Below are 18,411 nucleotides of genomic sequence, written 5' to 3'. Positions count from 1 at the left end.
AGCAATTTAGGATAGTTTGCATTAAAACTGCCATGTATTTGCTGATGCCCTTTATAAATATAGTACAGTACAACATTATCCATCAAGGAGTGAAAGCAAAAACTAATGTTTTTAAAGCATCTACTATATGCTAGGCACTTTGCTAAAGGTTTTACATGCAGTTTTTCATTTGAAGTCTAGAAAAACTTGAAAGAATAACTATTATAATTTTCTTCACCTTACAAACATAGAACAGGCTTATATAAATCAAATAACTTACCAAAGTAACACAGTGATGAAGTGCGTATGGAATTGTGAAGCCAATGCCTTAGCATTCTTAGTCACATTGTACTAACACTACATGCAAACATACTCCACTCATTCACAATTAAATGAATATGAGGTGCACACACTTCTTGGCAATTATTACACAGAAACAAATACAAAATATATGGAATTCCTACTCTAGTAAGACATACTACCCTCATATTTTTGTTTATTATAATTGCTGAGACCTTCAGTGTACATACAGTAAAAGTATAAAAACCTAAGGTATGGTGTATGTACTGAACGCATGCTTTTGTAATTAGATAAATTACTCCTGATCCACCATGGTTTCTAGGTTAGCAATAAGATGTTGCTTAATTTAGAACCTTCTAGTGCAAATGGATACTTTAGACAGATTATCTCCTTCCCAGCCTGCTATTCATATATATAATCACTGCGGTAAGGTTGCAAAGCTCTGTTTTCTGAGCAGGGAGAGTCAGATCAGGATATAAACAGGATTCCCTGGGGGCTTCAAGAGAAGCCAATGATCAGTGCCAATCAAAAGACACCCAGTATGGGTGTGCAAACTGTTTACCAGTTTGTGACAAGATAGTACAGAAATTCGGAGTATTTAGGAAACTTATAACAAATTAGGCTTGTACTTTATATGTCTTTTTAAAAAATTTTTTGTTTTTAATTTTTATTTTAGAGAGAGAGAGAGCTTGTGACTGGGGGAGAAGGGCAGAAGGAGAGAAAAAGAGAATCTCAAGCAGGCACCGTGCTCTGCTCAGCGTGGAGCCCAACATGGGGCTCAAGCCCAGGATCCTGGGATCATGACCTGAGTCAAAATCAAGAGCCCGATGCTCAACTGACTGAGCCATTCAGGTGCCCCTTACACATCTTTTTTAAATTTCACCTTTCTAGTAATTCAATTATTACTTGTATTTTACGAAACTATCAGTCTGCAACATAATGGAAAGTCCAAAGTAAAAAAAAAAAAAAAAAAAAAAAAAAAAAAAAAGAAAAGAAAAAAAAAGGCTGGATGTTCATCAGAGTTTGAGAATACTGTTCTGGGCCACAGCACCTGGGGACAAAGTACTTATATTTTTCTGACTGGTGTTCTTACTGTAATTCAGAGTCGTAAAAGGTGAAATAAGGTTCATCTAAATTGTGTAAGCACAGTGCCAGGCAAGTGGCGGGAGTGGAATCTCTTCCCTGTACTTTATCATTACTACACCATATATCCTCATAATTAGTTATTTTGCTTCTCTTTTCAAATTAGAACACAAGCTCCGTGAGGGCAAGAAAACATGCCATATTCATTTGATTCCCCCCAAAATTAGCAGAAACTCAATAGATAAGAATAGTATTTTTACCTTTTACCTACGATTTTTATTCTCTTCCTAAACTGCAGTATTAAACCTAAACCAAAGACCATGAAGGAAAAAGGGCAAAATGCTGTCTGCTCCTCAACACTGCCAGAAGTGAAACAAATCTAAAATACAATAGAAGTCTATCAACAATACTGGTCATGAACAGACTGCACAAGATACCATAGAAGGAAAATAAAGTATTTATGTTTTAAACATCCCTTGCTTTAAAATACAAAATTAAAAATTTTAATATATACTCTGGTGATTCTATTGCTAAAACTGGGACACTGATTTCCATGTAGCTACAGAAAAGCCAGAAGTTTATTTTAACAACAAATTTAAATACTGAGATGGAATTATAGAAGGCACAGTTAAAAGAGTTAAACAGGTACAACTAAAACAGAGATAGCAGAGTTAAGATACAGAATGGTGTCAGATAAAATATTAAAAAAAAAAAAAAGTCAAAAACTAAAGAAGATACAGACTTTACTTTTGTGCAACTATGACCTGAATTTAAAATGAAAATTATCAGGGAACAGACCAAGAAAAATGCTGTGAGTAAATGAAATCTATTACATTTTAGAAGAGTTAGGAAAGAAGTTCTGTGTAAACAAGTCTGAACCTTATCTCCATCTATAGATAGAAAAATGAAAAGCTGAACTATAGCAACATCTGAAGTACCAACTAATCACTGTTATGTTAATGGTACAAAAAAGCCACTGTTTTTTACTCTGAGATTTTCCTCAGGGTGGAAATTTACACTTAATGCCAAAGAAGATGTAAGAGTAGAATGAGACAAAGTCCCCCCTGCAAGGCAATACATTATAGAAGACTCAAAATTTTCATATACAAATGTCATACATTAGGCCCCAGGTGGTGTTCAGCTTGCCCACTCTCTGTGTTACAACACTCGGATAATGGTCCCTTTCCTCTCCCTTCCTCTTACTAGAAATTTGTACTTTGTGATATTTTCAGTGGGTCTACTTCCCACTTTCACTTATGTAACGATGTAAGTTAGCTTTTCACCCCTCCTTTTGTAGCTTCTAACCTAAAACTATTTTTGCTTTGCTTCTCTCCTTATTTTGTCTGCTTTTTCATCTTTGTTTTTCATTCTCCTTTTCCCAGCACCTCTCCCACACAAGGCACATATACTCATAGACTGGTGGAGCTGGCCTCCCAGTTTACAGAAGAAAAACCAAGTCCAAAGAGGTAAAATAACTTCTTGGTTTGGAGTTGAGTGGGGCTTGCGTTTGACAACCACTATCTCTTTACTTTTAAAGTAAATTTTCAGGGCTGATAGCAAAAAAAAAAAAAAGCAACATTTTAAGAACTTTAAAAAACATTAATTTAAAAACCACCATTCCCTTGTTTGTAAAGATAATAAAGTTAAAAGATAATTTAAAAATACAAAATAAAAAGTATGAGACAATTATAATGCTTTTCTCTTCCCCGCTGTGTTGTTACAGATTTTAGCGTTTCTTAAAACAGCATTCTTTGAGAAGCAAGGAAAACAAGTATTTCTGAGGAAAGCTGCAGATTTGTTAAAAAGCTTTGGCATATATCTAGTTAAATGCAGCACTGCATTCACCTTATACATGAACAAATAAGTTACAGAATCCTGAACTATACCTACAGGAGTATATATTAAAAAAAAAAAAAATCTGCCTACCTGAAATCCTTAAACTCATTCTTTTCCCACTTGTTTCCTGCTAGTGTTTTTCAAGTGGATGAAACTAAGTGGAAGTGGAAAGGAGGGAATGAGTTAAAACTGCTAAATGCTTCAAGTAGCCAGTTTATACCCATAGCTTTTGAAACAGTTTTGTTTTTTTTAATTTTTTAAATGTCTTATTCAGTTTTTGAGAGGGACAGAGACAGGGCGTGAGTGGGGGAGGGGCAGACAGAGAGGGAGATACAGAATCTGAAGCCGGCTCCAGGTTCTGAGCTGTCAGCACAGAGTCCGATGCGGGGCTCGAACTCACAGTCTGCGAGATCATGACCTGAGCTGAAATTGTGATGCTTAACTGACTGAATCACTCAGGCACTCCTAAAATAGCTCATCTTTTTAACAGTTATTTTGAAATAAGAAATGTTATAAGAGTTAGTGTCTTGTTTTAGGCATACTGGGCTTACATCACAAGTAAATGAGTACAAGCCTCAGATTTTCTTAGGACACCCACGAAGATGTAGGGGAGAGGGTTGGTGCCAATCACCATCCTGCTCATCTGTACTGGTGACAGCTGGTAAAGTCACAGCCAGAGTGGATTGCTCCCTATTCCACCCAGTGGAGCTTTACCTACAATTATCTGACATTTCAAACCATTATTTGGAAAAACCTAAATCTCAGTAATAATGATGAAGATGCCATTAGCAGACATGGAACATGATGAAACAAAAATCCAACATTAAAAGTAAGAGAAAAGAGAATCTGCAAGTATGCCGATAAACTGGTAGGCCTAGGCATTATGTTAATGGCAGATGGACAGTCAGCCTCACCCTTATTTTACTTTCCTTGTTGGCCGACTCTCTGTATTTAGTTCATGGTCAAAAATCAGTTCACAAGTCATATAAGAGCACTGTATGATAATGAATATGAGAAATGTCAGCACTGTGTGTCAAGCAATTTGTTGATTTTGATATGCACAACTTTCAACGGATGTACAAACTTGGCACGTTATAACATATGTAAGCAGTGAAAATATAATTACACATAAATTGTGCGTACACACATTTCCCAATTTAAATGTGCACAACTGGGCACCTGGGTGGCTCAGTCAGTTAAGCATCTGACCTGACTTTGGATCAGGTCATGATCTCATAGTATGTGGGTTCGAGACCCACATCGGGCCCTGCACTGACAACGTGGAGCCTGTTTGGGATTCTCTCTCTCTGTCCCTCTCCCGCTGGCACTTTCTCTCTGTCTCTCTAAATAAATAAACTTAAAAAACAAGATTGCTTTTAATCAGTCAATCAATATGCATGATTTACATGGTGAAGGTGAAAGAATAAACCTCACCCCAATCAAGTAATTAGTAACACTTTCTTTTCAGGCTGGCCTTAGAATGCCGAACTTCTTTTCTCTGTACCATCTTAGACCCCTCCAGCTACCTGGATCCTCTAACCACCAACACAGATGCTATTTGAGTCGAGTACCAATGCAAGGCAGAAGAACTTAGGTAGCAGGTTGGGTGGTGGGACAGGGAAAGAAAAGAGCGTCAACATTTTGGGAAAGTGTCTCTTTACTCTGTTGCTACATATATTCTTCAGTATCTTCAGTCTCTAAACAATCTCCCCTAACTCCTTTTGAAGCCCTCCCATTTACCCAAATATTCAGAGTTCCTGTCCTAGTTACTATATTCAAATAACTAAGGAAGCTGTTCTCTGTTAGGGATACCTAAATGTAAACCTAGATTTTTCTTCTGAAATGCAGATGAACCTCATGCTAATTATATGTGCAAGTATCCATGTATCTTTTAAGTTAAAAAAAAAAAAAAACACAAAAAACAAAACCTGCATTACTCACTTAGGACTTCTGGACATTTTGTTCTTTTCCCCTGTATTATTACTTTATCTACTATTGGGGATCCTCACAGTTGGCATTTAAAAGTTCAAAGGACTGTGGTCTTTCTTCTGAAACGGGAACAAAAGCAGCTTCCCTAAGTAAGTAGAAGAGGGAGAAGCAAGGCCAGTCCTTTTGGAAGTCTTGGGCAAATTCGATTTGCTTTTCTGCCTTATCATGATCTTCTCTCATATCTTGACTTTCTTCACTTCTCTATTTCTTAATTCACATCTTCCTCTTGCATTTTCAATAGGTGTCTACTAGGATGTTTACTCGACCATCTACTCTTTCAAACTATCTTCTTCCCCTAGTGTTTGTATAATCTAACTTGAACTGTCACCTCTATTTTTGCAGATTTCTTGTCTTTATTCCTTTTTTTTTTTTTTTAACGTTTTATTTTTTGAGAAACAGAGAGAGACAGAGCACGAGCAGGGGAGGGGCAGAGAGAGGGAGACACAGAATCTGAAGCAGGCTCCAGGCTCTGAGCTGTCAGCACAGAGCCCAACGCGGGGCTTGAACTCACCAGCTGCAAGATCATGACCTGGGCCAAAGTTGGATGCTCAATCAACTGAACCACCCAGGCGCTCCATCTTGTCTTTATTTCTAAGAGTCTTGTGTTGATTTATTTGTGGATGTCATACCTGCATCTCAAATTTTATAATCTGTCTGAACATATCGTTTTTCCTCAGATAAAAAAACCTACCTTGTACAAAGTTCCACAATAATTATTAACAGTTCTTTCATCAAATGACTTGCAGTTCTTCCTCCCGCTAGTCCATTCTACAGATTCCTAGCATACAAAGCACACCCGAGTATAGTTCTTTATTCAAAAAACCCACTAACTGAAGATTCCAGGCCTTCTATCTTCCTTCTGATCTGTCTTATGACTTACTTGTCTAATCTGAAGCCTCATTATTCTCCGTCACCCACCTGCTACTCTCCAAAACCATACTGAACTATCTAAAGCTTTAAACGTGACTATTCCACCATCATGTTTAAACCACTTCTGTATCCTCAAGTATCTAGTATGTTGCTGCACACCGGAAAAACAGAAAGAACATCAGATCAGCAATAAAAGATGGGAAAGGGAGCTAAAACAGAGTGGCTCTATAGGGACTTCAGAATACAAAGAAGGGATACCCACTGAGAAGCATTTCAGGTTTCACACTCCAAGTCTGTTTTCTCTTACACTACTTTGTCTCAAGGAGACTCAAAAACACTGACTTACAATGGGCACTGCCCCATACCCTAGGCATTGTTTTGGAAATATCTGGGGGTGGCTTCTGGTTATCTGAATGATTGGGAAATGCTATGTGGGCAAGGCCAGGGATGCTTGATGTTTTGAAATAAAAGAGATAGTACAGTTCCACATAATAAAAAAACTGTTCCTTACTGGGCAGAACCTTGAAACGTCCTGTACATCTCTGCCAATGCAAAAACCTAGCTTACAATCATCAAGCCTAGAGCTTAACTTAATTTTACATATAAACATAAATAATGGTGGGGCGCCTGGGTGGCTCAGTCAGTTGAGCCTCCGATTCGGCTCAGGTCATGATCTCACAGTCAGTGAGTTGGAGCCTGCATCCAGCTCCGTGCTGACACCTCAGAGCCTGGAGTGTTCTTTGGATCCTGTGTCTCCCTCTCTCTCTGTCCCTCCCCTGCTCACGCTCTGTTTCTCTCTCTCAAAAATAAACACACATTAAAAAAAATTTTTAAACATAAATAATGTTTTACACAGTTTTTCTATTCTGTTTTATGAAAATGCAAACATCTCATAAGTAATATTCCATTTTGTTTTGAACTTTATACTATGAGCTGCTCATCATTTGGAAAAAACTCACATCACAGAAAGCAATGTTCTCCATAAATTCCAAATCACTAATACAACATGGCTTTATCAGTCTCATTTGTAGCTGTTTTTTTTTTCTGTCTCTAGATTAATATCTCCCCTCTCAAAAAGCACAATTTCCACGCCAATGGTAAAGTCTGCTACAGTGAAAACAACACTGAACTCACAGCAATAACTTCATCACTTAGCCTCAATTTGCTCATGTATAAAATGAATATATGCTCTACTTACCTTAGAGGTTATGAGAAACAACATGATAAAATGGACATGAAGCATCTCAGAAAATATCAAGTTCTATGGGTACTTTACAATGAGACAAATCATAGTATTTCTGACTAGAAATGAAATAGGAAGAAGGTCCTAAAAGTCTCTGCCCCCAGTATATTGATGAAATAACAGTGTAGAAATTTACTAGTATACAGGATTAATAATATTTAAACACTTAATAAAATCAAACCCTAAACCCGTGATACCCAATACAGTAGCTATGCTTTTGCCAAATTATAAAATACACACTAGATGCAAAGAACATATACTATTAAAAATAAAATATATTATTAAGAAATGTTTCATCTTCTTACTTTTACAAATGTAGCTAGTGGAACATTTTTTGCTTACACTGCATTTCTGATAGGCATGCTGCTGTAACTAAGCAAGGCAATAACAAAACCAAAAAAGCGTGACAATACCGATCTTTAGCTAATAAAACAATAAAGAATGCATACTCACTTCATCAGTGAGTTCTCCAAACACTGTTATGACATCTATTAAAAGACTTGCAGTATAGAAAGACTTGATCATGTTTCTAAACAAGAAGAGAGAGCTGGTTGAGTTAAATGTAAACCATTAAGCTGCAGAATTTGTCAGGTAACTATAAGAAAAAAAAAATTCTAGTGTTTTATAAAAGCAGTCAAAAATTAATGTTTTAAATAAAATCAGATTTCAAGACCACAACAAAGCTCCTTTTATAATCTGTATTGGGGGAAAGTAACAACACTCATAAGTAAATATACTACAGCAAAGTTTTATAGTCTACTTTTCATTAAAAAATGCAATTATAGTATTATTCAAATCTGTATCAAGCTACGTTCATTTCTTTGCGTTATTATTAAAATAATGACAAATCATTTCACTTGGCAGGTTGTGGTAATTAAAAAAAAATCAGTTTCACTGAAACAGGCTGTTGTTGGCTAAAATCAACTCTTAGATTTTACCAAATGTTAAATAATGGCTGGGGCGCCTGGGTGGCTCAGTCGGTTAAGCGGCCGACTTCAGCTCAGGTCATGATCTGGTGGTCCGTGAGTTCGAGCCCCGCGTTGGGCTCTGTGCTGACAGCTCAGAGCCTGGAGCCTGTTTCAGATTCTGTGTCTCCCTCTCTCTGACCCTCCCCCGTTCATGCTCTGTCTCTCTCTGTCTCAAAAATAAATAAACGTTAAAAAAAAAAATTAAAAAAAAAAAAAAATAATAATGGCTATTTGCAGAGTATTCACTGAAAAAACAAATCTGCCGTTGGTATTCTTCCTTCAGCAATTTTCTCCAAAAAGGCAGGATTGCTCTTGTAACTTAAAATGATTCTGAGATTCTACAAGTAATTAAAAAAAAATCTAAATCATTAATCAAGAGGTCTGAAAGCATTCAGTGGAAGACTGGATAATTCCAGTTACACAGTAATTTCAATTTTTAAGTTTAATTTAATTTTTCTGCCTTACTTACTTGTGAAATCGTCCAGCACGATCTTCATTATCTGCATACAAAAACATTTTCAAAGCATAATTCTCCAAGTGGGCAGAACCAACTATTTCTTGAGTAATAGCTTCATTATCACCCAACTGTTTCTTAAGCTAAAATTAAATCAGGTACAAAGCTTAAGATTTGGACTCACAAGAAGTCTACTTAAGTACAAATAATCCTATAATCCTAATAATCATTTTATATTTTAAAAATTACACCCATTTCAGTAGATCTATCAATGAAATCTCATAAAAATTGCTCTCCCTCAGCCCAAGGTTTTTAGAAAATCCAATGTTTACAAAATTTTGAAGAAACATATTTATAATAACCTGAAAGGATAATTTAGCTCTAAAAATCAAAATAAGCAAGAATAAAAAGATAACACATCCAACTATCTATGTAAAGCATCAGACAATATTTCAAGATAATAGTCAATATACTATCAGGTATCCTAAAAACAGAATTGGGAAATTCTTATGATTAGGAATTCCTAATTACAATTTAAAATTTTAATTTATTCCCATTTCAATTTCTTCTATCAAATATAAAAAATGAGATTAGGGAAATCATTACATCCTAAAATAGTATCACTCAGAGGATACTTGGAAAAAAAAAAAAAAAAGATCTATTTCTACAGTATAAGATCACAAACTGAGACTAGGATTACAGAAGTTTTTAAAATTTAGCCTAATACCTCAAAGTTAAAACACAATTCCCAACTGTAAATTTTCAGTCAGTACATCCCTTTCCCACACATACAATAATTTAAAATATCTTAAAATTTATTTATTTTGAAAGAGAGAGAGAGAGAGAGAGAGAGAGAGAGAGAGAGGGAGGAAGGGGGAGAAAGTGAGCGGGGGAGGGGCAGAGAGAGGGGGAGAGAATCCCAAGCAGCCTCTACACTGTCAGTGTAGAGTCGATCTTACAATGGTGAGATCGTGACCTGAGCTGAAATCAAGATTCAGATGCTTAACCAACTGAGCCACTCAGGTGTCCCAATAATTTAAAATATTTTAAACACAACAAATTAAGTTCCTACATCTTACCCAGACTATTCTACTGGAATGAAATGACTTTCTGAAATATTAGATCTGAGTACCACACTACTGTTTAAAAATGGTTTTTCTCAAAGACACCATGAAGTAAAAAATCAAATTTAAAAAAGGCTTCAGGATTTTTCACAAAATCAGGAAAATAAATATCATTAAAATTACAACAGAATAATTTAAGTTCCAGAAGAGATATAATGTTGGAATTTAAGAATGTTTTCCCTATGCTTATTCTGATCAAAAACAGAAAAAACCCACATCTAACACTAGTTTACTGTATCCATACTATGATATGCTTCAATTCTAGATTTAATTCTAGAAAAATTTAGTGGGAGTATGTCATTTCATCTCATCTTCAATGTGAAATATCGGCAGCAAAACCATCATACATTCAGTTTACTAATTGCAATCTAAACATTACAGCTCAGTGGTCACTTCGGCAGCACATACACTAAACATTACAGTACAGGCCGATGGGCTCTCACCATGCAATATGCTTATTCTACCTGCTGTGCAATTTAGGTAATAATACACTCCTGCCGAGTCCCTTTATAAATGTGATTTTACACTTCACTTACTATAAAGAACTATCCTGAGTTCTGTCTTATCCGTAAGCTATTATTTTACCTATTATCTTTATACTGTGAAACTAATAAAGAGATATATGCTATATAGTCTATTAGTGACAGGATTTTAAAAATACATTGTTATGTGTGGAACATATTTCTCCTCTCCTAACCCCACCTTCCAAAAAAAGAGTACTCAAATTTTTCCTGTACTTACAGAACCCATGTTAGAAGTAGGACAGACAGACTTCAAGGGCAGCTGGGTTTCCATCAGTGGTGCCACTAGGCTCACCATCAGTGGTTAAAAGTTGCAATGACAGGGATTCCGGGTCAGAAGGCCAGATACCCATATCAAGTTATAACCCTACTGCCCATGGCTGTTTAATCTAATAAGGCTTTGATCTGGATAACTTTCAACATTTATAAAAGCTCTGGGCTGACTATTATAAATGTTTTGATTTTTAATATATCTAAATTTTGTCTCTCTAAATAAATAATGCAACTAGTCAAATAAATATTTAGATTCATAATTCTCCTGAGCAGGAGCATATAATTAAATAAGCAAATAAAAAGTTGCAGCTATTAATATAACAGCCTCTGAAGAGATGAAGAGATGAATTAATGAGGAGTAGACCCTGACATTGTTAAAAGAGAAACCAGGACGGCTGGGAGAGGAGGCACAGGGTGGAGCCCTGATTACTAAGAGGGATTACTATGGCTGCCCCTGCCTTCCTGTACTTCAAACCCATTCAATTTTCCCTGGATCGATGCCTCTATATAACCTGTGAAATTATATCATGGTTCAAGAAGGTGACTCATACATTAGTCACCTACCACATTTCTGCTAGCAGGGAAGAATGCCTGGACCATAAAAGTATCTTGTGTCCTGGTACCGAAAGTAAGACAAAGAGACTACAGGCAACTGATACCATTTTCTTCAATGTCCCTTTCACTAAATAAATAGCCTGTTTCATTATTATAAGAGCTATCTAAGAATTCTCAAATCCATCATCCATGTGACTGCATGAAGTAAAGTTAGAAAGGGTCTGTCACCTGTGAAAAATGACTCAAAGGCCATCTATAACATCTATAATAACAAGATATAGTGGTAAATGCAAAGACACTGAAAACTATGCTTACAACTAACTCCCTTAGCAGTAAGATGTAAAAAAAAAAACAAAAAAAAAATTGCGTCTAATTTTTTCTCAGCTGTAAAAACTTTGTGGATTGCTGTCAAGGGGAAGAACTAAAATGGCAAAATACACATACACAAATGCAATAAAATGCCACTTAAAACATTAATCAGAAAATCAATGATCAGTGTTTAACTTACAGCTTCTAACTGATCCATCAGCTTTGATAAAAATTTACGACATTCTGGAGTTTTACTATCAATCTTCATTCCAGTTTGCATTGCATATAAACGACCTACAAAGAAAAATAAGATGGTTTGAACAATCTCATTTTTTAATGTTCCTTTCTATTACTAAATGTTTAAATATTTTAAATGTTTTTATTTGTTTTTGAGAGACACAGAGAGACATAGCACGAGTGGGGGAGGGACAGAGAGAGAGGGAGACACAGAATCTGAAGCAGGCTCCAGGCTATGAGCTGTCAGCACAGAGCCCAATGTGGCGGGATTAGAACTCACGAACTGCAACCGCGAGATCATGACCTGAATTGAAGTCGGACGTTTACCTGGCTGAACCACCCAGGCGCCCCTCTACTACTGAATGTTTAAAATACGTGTTCTAATAAATAATTTAAAGTTTAAGTGAATTTAGAAAGAAAACTTTGATTTACTATAGATCTTATTTACAAAAATAAAGAACACACAAATATTATGCAAAGAATGCAAGAAATTCATAATGATAATAGCAGTATTTTTTACCAAGACCTTCTTTTTTGGCATTATGATTAAAAACAAACAAACAAACAAAAAAAGACCAGGTCCTAAGCTGACAAAAGGCCTGTAATTTAATTGGCAAGTTAAGGCACTCAGAGAAACAACCACTTACACAAGAGCACTCATCCAAGTGCCAGTTAAGTGATACTGACAGAATATATAATATGGGATAGAATACTGGGAAATGGATCTTGAGCTCAGGCTAACAGGGAGAACTGTTTTAATCATTTATATATATATATATATGTGTATATATATATATATATATATATACATACATATATATATATATATAAAATACACACCCTTTCTTTTTAAAAAGTTAATAAAATTAGAGAAAGGCTAAAGCTAAAAACTTTTGTGACACCATGACCCTAATACCTTTCCCAGTGATGGGAGCTATGAACAGTTCTGTGGTAGTTGTTGTTACCATTGGTGTATACATATACCACCCGTGATTTACTCTTACAGTCTATAAATATGTTCTGGAAATCTGTGGTAGTGCTACAGTGCTCCACCCTGTGGACAGACACAACATTCACATTCAGGTAGTTCTTGGATTTTGAGGACTACAGATCATATTGTGCTACTACACCTGCTTGTGATACATTCAAGAGTTCCCGGAGGCAAATACCAAGAAATGGAATTCCTGGGTCACAGTATATGTATTTTTTTCACTTCTGAGAGCTCTCAGAAGCACTCTCAAGCTGTCCTCCAAAACAGATTACCAATATGCAGTTATATCACCAACATATACAAGCACTCATTTCCCCAAACCCATGAAAATTTGATATTATTAAACTTCCTATCAGTCTCAGGATTTTAAGTGATTTTTCATTTTCATTCCTAAAAAAGTCCTGCATATTTACTGCATAGCTCTATATTCCCCTTTATCAATTAGGAGTAGTTATCAATGAAAGAAAGAAAATCTGTCAAATTCTGTTTGCTTTTTAACAAATTGTCTTGTGGCAGTTCTTTACACAGTATAAAGGAGGAATACAATGTTTTCCCCTCAAATGGCACCTTGTGAACACCATCCCTCTTCCCTGCTTTACTTTTCTCCTCAGCACGTAATCATATTCTATTTATTTATCCACTATCTCTACTCCAACTCAAATTTAAACTCTGTGATGATGGCGATTTTCGTCTACTCGGTTTGCTGATGTACCCTTGGCTTGGCATGTAGGATAATGCTTGGCCTTCGATAAACATTTTCTGAATAGATAAGTACATGGACGAAAGAATGGCTCATTCTGCCCCACTGACTGAAATGCCACTTTTAACATTCATTATCATATATTAAGCTTCCGTGGGATAAAAGGGCCCAATTCTGTATACTGTCTGTCCTGTTTCATTTGTCTCCTGGCCTATCACTGCTTTATTTACTACAGCTTTATAACATGGCTTGGTATCTGTTACTCTCAGGATTTCCAATTCAATTATGTCTACTCGATCATGTCTTTTAAAACTACATTAAGATATATATACATATATAATATGAAGTTATTTACTCTCTCTTTTTAATTTTAATAGCTTAATCTGAAGAAACTACTTTTTAATGCTTAGGCTTTTAGTTTATTCCATGTTACATACAGAGTTTGATGTTTATTAATGTATTTATTTTCATATATCAAATTTAAGGGTCTGATCCATCTAGGTTTTTATGCAAGAAAAAAATGGAGTTCCAAAAGTACTGTACAGATTTATACTGCTACACAGTTTAAAAAGCATGGTGTTTTCATTTTCCCTGCACACCAGCCAGCACTGGGTATCACTTTGACCCAAAACCAGGTTCTAATTTGAAAAGCAAAAAACCCGATCATTTTAAACATCCATTGGTCACAAATGTGACCAAATTTTCTTCTTCTTCTCTCTCTTTTAACCAGTCATATTTCTTTAGCATGTTGTCTGTTAGGTTTCAGTCATCTCTCCCTTCCCCCCACACCTTTTAAAACATGGTTGAACACTCTTTCCTTTTAAACCAGTCACATCTCTTTTGAGCTGATCAAGATCTGTGCCTGCCTTAAACTCCTTTTCTTCTTATGACTGTGACTGAACTCCCCAAGACTTCCTCTTTGTGAGCTGTTCAGGTTTTTTCTTCCAGTATTTTTGCTGCATTTTTTCTTCTAAAGTACATCACATGAGCTCTTTGGAAAACAAACATATTGGCTGCATATATCATGCCGTCTTTCAATTTTTGAATGCTGATTTGAAACACAGAGGCTTGAAATATTTATGTACTCAAAGCTATTATTTGTGATTTTTTTTTTTTCTTGTCAATTCTGTGCTTGGAAAAGTTCTTTTATCTCCAAGGGACTTGACTCATTTACATGATTTTTCTAGTTTTTCCTACATTTTAATTTTTCAACTTTAAACTCTTTTACTTACATTTCCTCTCCTCCCAAGTTACTAGCACCAATCTCAAATAAACTTAATAAATGATCCTTCCTTTCTCCAATGATCTGTGGTTCCCTCTTTAATATATTTTTATTTTTTAGATTTCCTGGCTATTTGATTTGCTGAAATCACAGATCAAATGCCATCTTTACAAATGACAATATCTGTAACTGGTAATATGCTTTTTCTTCCTCCAAATTTAATCTTGCCATGTTTTACGGTATTGCCAAAATTCTACCAAGAATTTTAAGTATTCTTGCTCTTATTTTTAAGAGGAAGGCTTCTGCTTGGCAGTAGGGATCAATTTCGTGCCAGGCTGTTTATAGTCACACTAACAGAGTCCCCGCCCTATGCTATATTGAAACTGCAGCCTCTGGGACCTACATGATCCCAAGGATTGGCAAGAAAATGAGCTGGAGTGTGGGAAAGAAAATATTAGCATTTCTACTGATAATTTTTATATCATTCTTTATGTTTCTGTGTTTCTGTATCTTTAAAAATACATATAGTGTTTTTATAATACATCAGTACATCAATATGCAAATATAATTTGTAATTTACACAATATAATTAAAGATTAATTAAAAAAAAAAAACTCATGGATAGGTTAAGAATCACTACTCACAGCATCCTTACTCCTCTCAACTATCAACTATATTTTCTTACCCCAACCTACCACTTACCTCTTCCACAGGGCCCCATTCCTTCTACCATATCCCTTGGAGCTACTGCTTTATAATTGGGAAAATCCCCTACATGTCCTCAGATTCCTTCTCCCTGTCTTCACTAAACCTTGATGTCACTTGAAGAAATTCTCTTATAGTCTTCGTATCTCGGGACTGGCAAGTATAATGGTTTTTTTTTTCTGTGCATTCCATTGCTACTTAGTTTTCTCTCCATGTTTCCTGAAAACACGGGTCTAGGGCTCAAGCCCCTCTCTTCCACCCGATCTTGTTAATGCCTGTAACTGCCCAAGGACCTCAAGGTCCTTCTGTGTCCATCATTGAAAATTTTCCTGTTCACGTGGATAATTAATAATTGTGGCAGAGACTGCTAACTGCCTACCCACATTCTTTCTTCCTACCTCCTTTGCTAACGAGACCCCTTTATTATTAAGGGCATTGTAATGTACCTAGCCAAAAGTACATTTCCCAGTATTCCTCAAAGCACGATACGACCAAGTAACTAAAACTGGCACCATATTATCAGAAGTTGTTGGAAGAGAATTCTGGAAGTCACCTTAAAAGGGGGAAATGACAGCTGGGGAAAGGTCTCATTGACCCTTTCCCTCTTCTACTTCTGCTGCCTAAAATAGAAATGGTATGACTGAAACTCTAGTAGATACCTTAGATCACAACGCAACCCTGCAAATGGTAATAATCATGTGCTGGCTTGTAGAGCTGAAATTGGAAAGCACCTTGGTCCCTGCAGACTTCATGGATTTGGCACACACTGGGTACTACCAACATCAGACTTTGTTTTAAATGAGGAAGTCAAGTCCTTCTTTTACTTAACCATTGTTATTCTGGATTTTCAGCAATAAGAAAGCAAATCTAATCTTAAAAATACATAGAACCATCTTCTCAATTCTTATTGACCTGGTCTCCAAAATTTGTACGCACTCTCCCTTATATGCCAGTCACTCCAGAATTAAATTACCACCTCAAACTGTTGTACTTCCAAAATCAGTATATTAAGTACCAAGTCTAAATACAATTTCCCTTTTTTCCAACTTAAAGCTATGCCTATTAAAACAGGTGTCCAGTTCACGGATGTCTATTTCTTCATTTACAATCAAGTCTTTTCTCCTTTAACTTCTCTCGGCAACCAGCTTTTATTTTACAACGTATTTTTCTAGAACTTCACTGCCCTATGTCCTTCTATCCCATAATCTTTTTACTATATTCCTCTGGCAAAAGTACACTCATATATAAACTCAACAATCCTCACTCTCTATGCCTATATTTGAGAAATACCACTAGCAGATTAGCACCATTATAATTATTCAAATTATCAACCTCAAATGAGCTTAACACATGCCTTCCCAACCTCCCAAATAACTATTTCAAACATACGTCAATCTGTGTTTTTTTTTTTTTTTATGTTTATTTATTTTTGAGAGGGGGAGAGACAGAGTGTGAGCAGGGGAGGAGCAGAGAGAGGGAGAGACACAGAATCTGAAGCAGGCTCCAGGCTCTGAGCTGTCAACACAGAGCCCGATGTGGGGCTTGAACTCATGAACCGCGAGATCATGACCTGAGCCGAAGTTGGACATTTCACCGACTGAGCCACCCAGGCACCCTTTGGTCAATCTCTTTAAAACAACAACCTCAAAAACATGCACTGAAAATGTAATAAACATTAGTTAATTATTCACTACCTATATATACTACTGGCTAACATGATGTCATGAAAATGTGAGGAAATACAATACAGACAGTTTGGTTTTCCTAGGAGGTCTTTCTCCTTACCTTCTTAACATGGTAGTGAACACTATATGAATCCTACAATCCATGGAGTGTAATTAGCTATTTGGTGAACCAACTTTGGGGATAAATGGCTATCCAGCATAGACAGGTTGAAAAAATGAGATGGATTCTTAGGTTTCCAATGGCTTAAGTGGCAGCCATATAGGACTTAACCATTAAGAAAACACGCAGAAATTAATTGAGCAGTTTTCTTTTTACCACGAGAAAATGATTTAAGTGATTTATTCATATGCAAAAAGTACAATTCTCAGGGGGCACTTGGGTGGCCCAGTCAGTTAAGCATCCCACTCTTTTTTTTTTTATTTTTTTATTTTTTTAAATTTTTTTCTTTTCAACGTTTTTTATTTATTTTTGGGACAGAGAGAGACAGAGCATGAACGGGGGAGGGGCAGAGAGAGAGGGAGACACAGAATCGGAAACAGGCTCCAGGCTCCGAGCCATCAGCCCAGAGCCTGACGCGGGGCTCGAACTCACAGACCGCGAGATCGTGACCTGGCTGAAGTCGGACGCCTAACCGACTGCGCCACCCAGGCGCCCCAAGCATCCCACTCTTGATTTCAGCTCAGGTCATGATCTCAGTTTGTGAGATAGAGCACTGAGTCAGGCTCTGTGCTGACAGCGTGGAGCCTGCTAGGGATTCTCTCTTTCTCTGCCCTTCCCCGGCTCGCTCTCTATCTCAAAATAGATAAATAAACCTTAAAAAAAATTTTTTTTTAAAGTACAATTCTCAGTTTCTAATTTGTTATTTTTAACTACCACTGTTCTTTATAATAAAAATGGAGAGTATCTAAATCTTATTTCTTCGGAAGCAAAAAATCAAATTATTCTCAATTCACTATCACCACAACCATTATTATACTTCCTCACAACACAGTATCAGCTCCTGTCCTTTACAAGTTAACCTTAACACAGATGTTTGATACTTGCTATAAAATGTAATGACAATACAGTTCATTGGCTTTGCCTTCATGCATTTTCTTTCTTGGTTTACGTGCATAATTTAGTCTTTGCAAATACAAGTAACACCTTTAATTGAAGAACTGGAAAGAATCATCACAGAATTGGAAATAGGATAAAATTGGCCTGGCTTTAACATTTTTTAATATCTCACATGTTTGATTTCTTAAATACAGAAAATTATCTTGTGATACATTTTTTAATATTAATAAAAGTGAGAAGACCTTAAATCTACTTGTGAAAATTAATATGTACACAAAAAGATCTTTTTGCCAGAAGGGATGGAAAAGGA

At 36.1% G+C, this 18,411-nt stretch overlaps 1 protein-coding gene across 2 annotated transcripts in view; it reads right to left on the bottom strand.

Moving 5' to 3' along the window:
• VTA1 (vesicle trafficking 1) overlaps positions 1-18,411 on the bottom strand; it is a 68,581-nt gene that overhangs the window by 34,650 nt on the left and 15,520 nt on the right. For both annotated transcript variants that reach the window (XM_007096372.2, XM_042987238.1), the window contains exons 2-4: positions 11,704-11,798; positions 8,738-8,865; positions 7,754-7,829 (exon numbers count right to left, since the gene is read on the bottom strand). In XM_007096372.2, the coding sequence (XP_007096434.2) occupies positions 7,754-7,829; positions 8,738-8,865; positions 11,704-11,798 (299 nt within the window). The remainder of the gene's footprint in view (positions 1-7,753; positions 7,830-8,737; positions 8,866-11,703; positions 11,799-18,411) is intronic.

The sequence above is a fragment of the Panthera tigris genome, chromosome B2 (genome assembly GCF_018350195.1).
Source record: "Panthera tigris isolate Pti1 chromosome B2, P.tigris_Pti1_mat1.1, whole genome shotgun sequence".
NCBI lineage: Eukaryota > Metazoa > Chordata > Mammalia > Carnivora > Felidae > Panthera > Panthera tigris.
The sequence above is the reverse complement of the archived record's forward strand: the minus strand, read 5'-3'. Positions and strand labels throughout refer to the sequence as shown.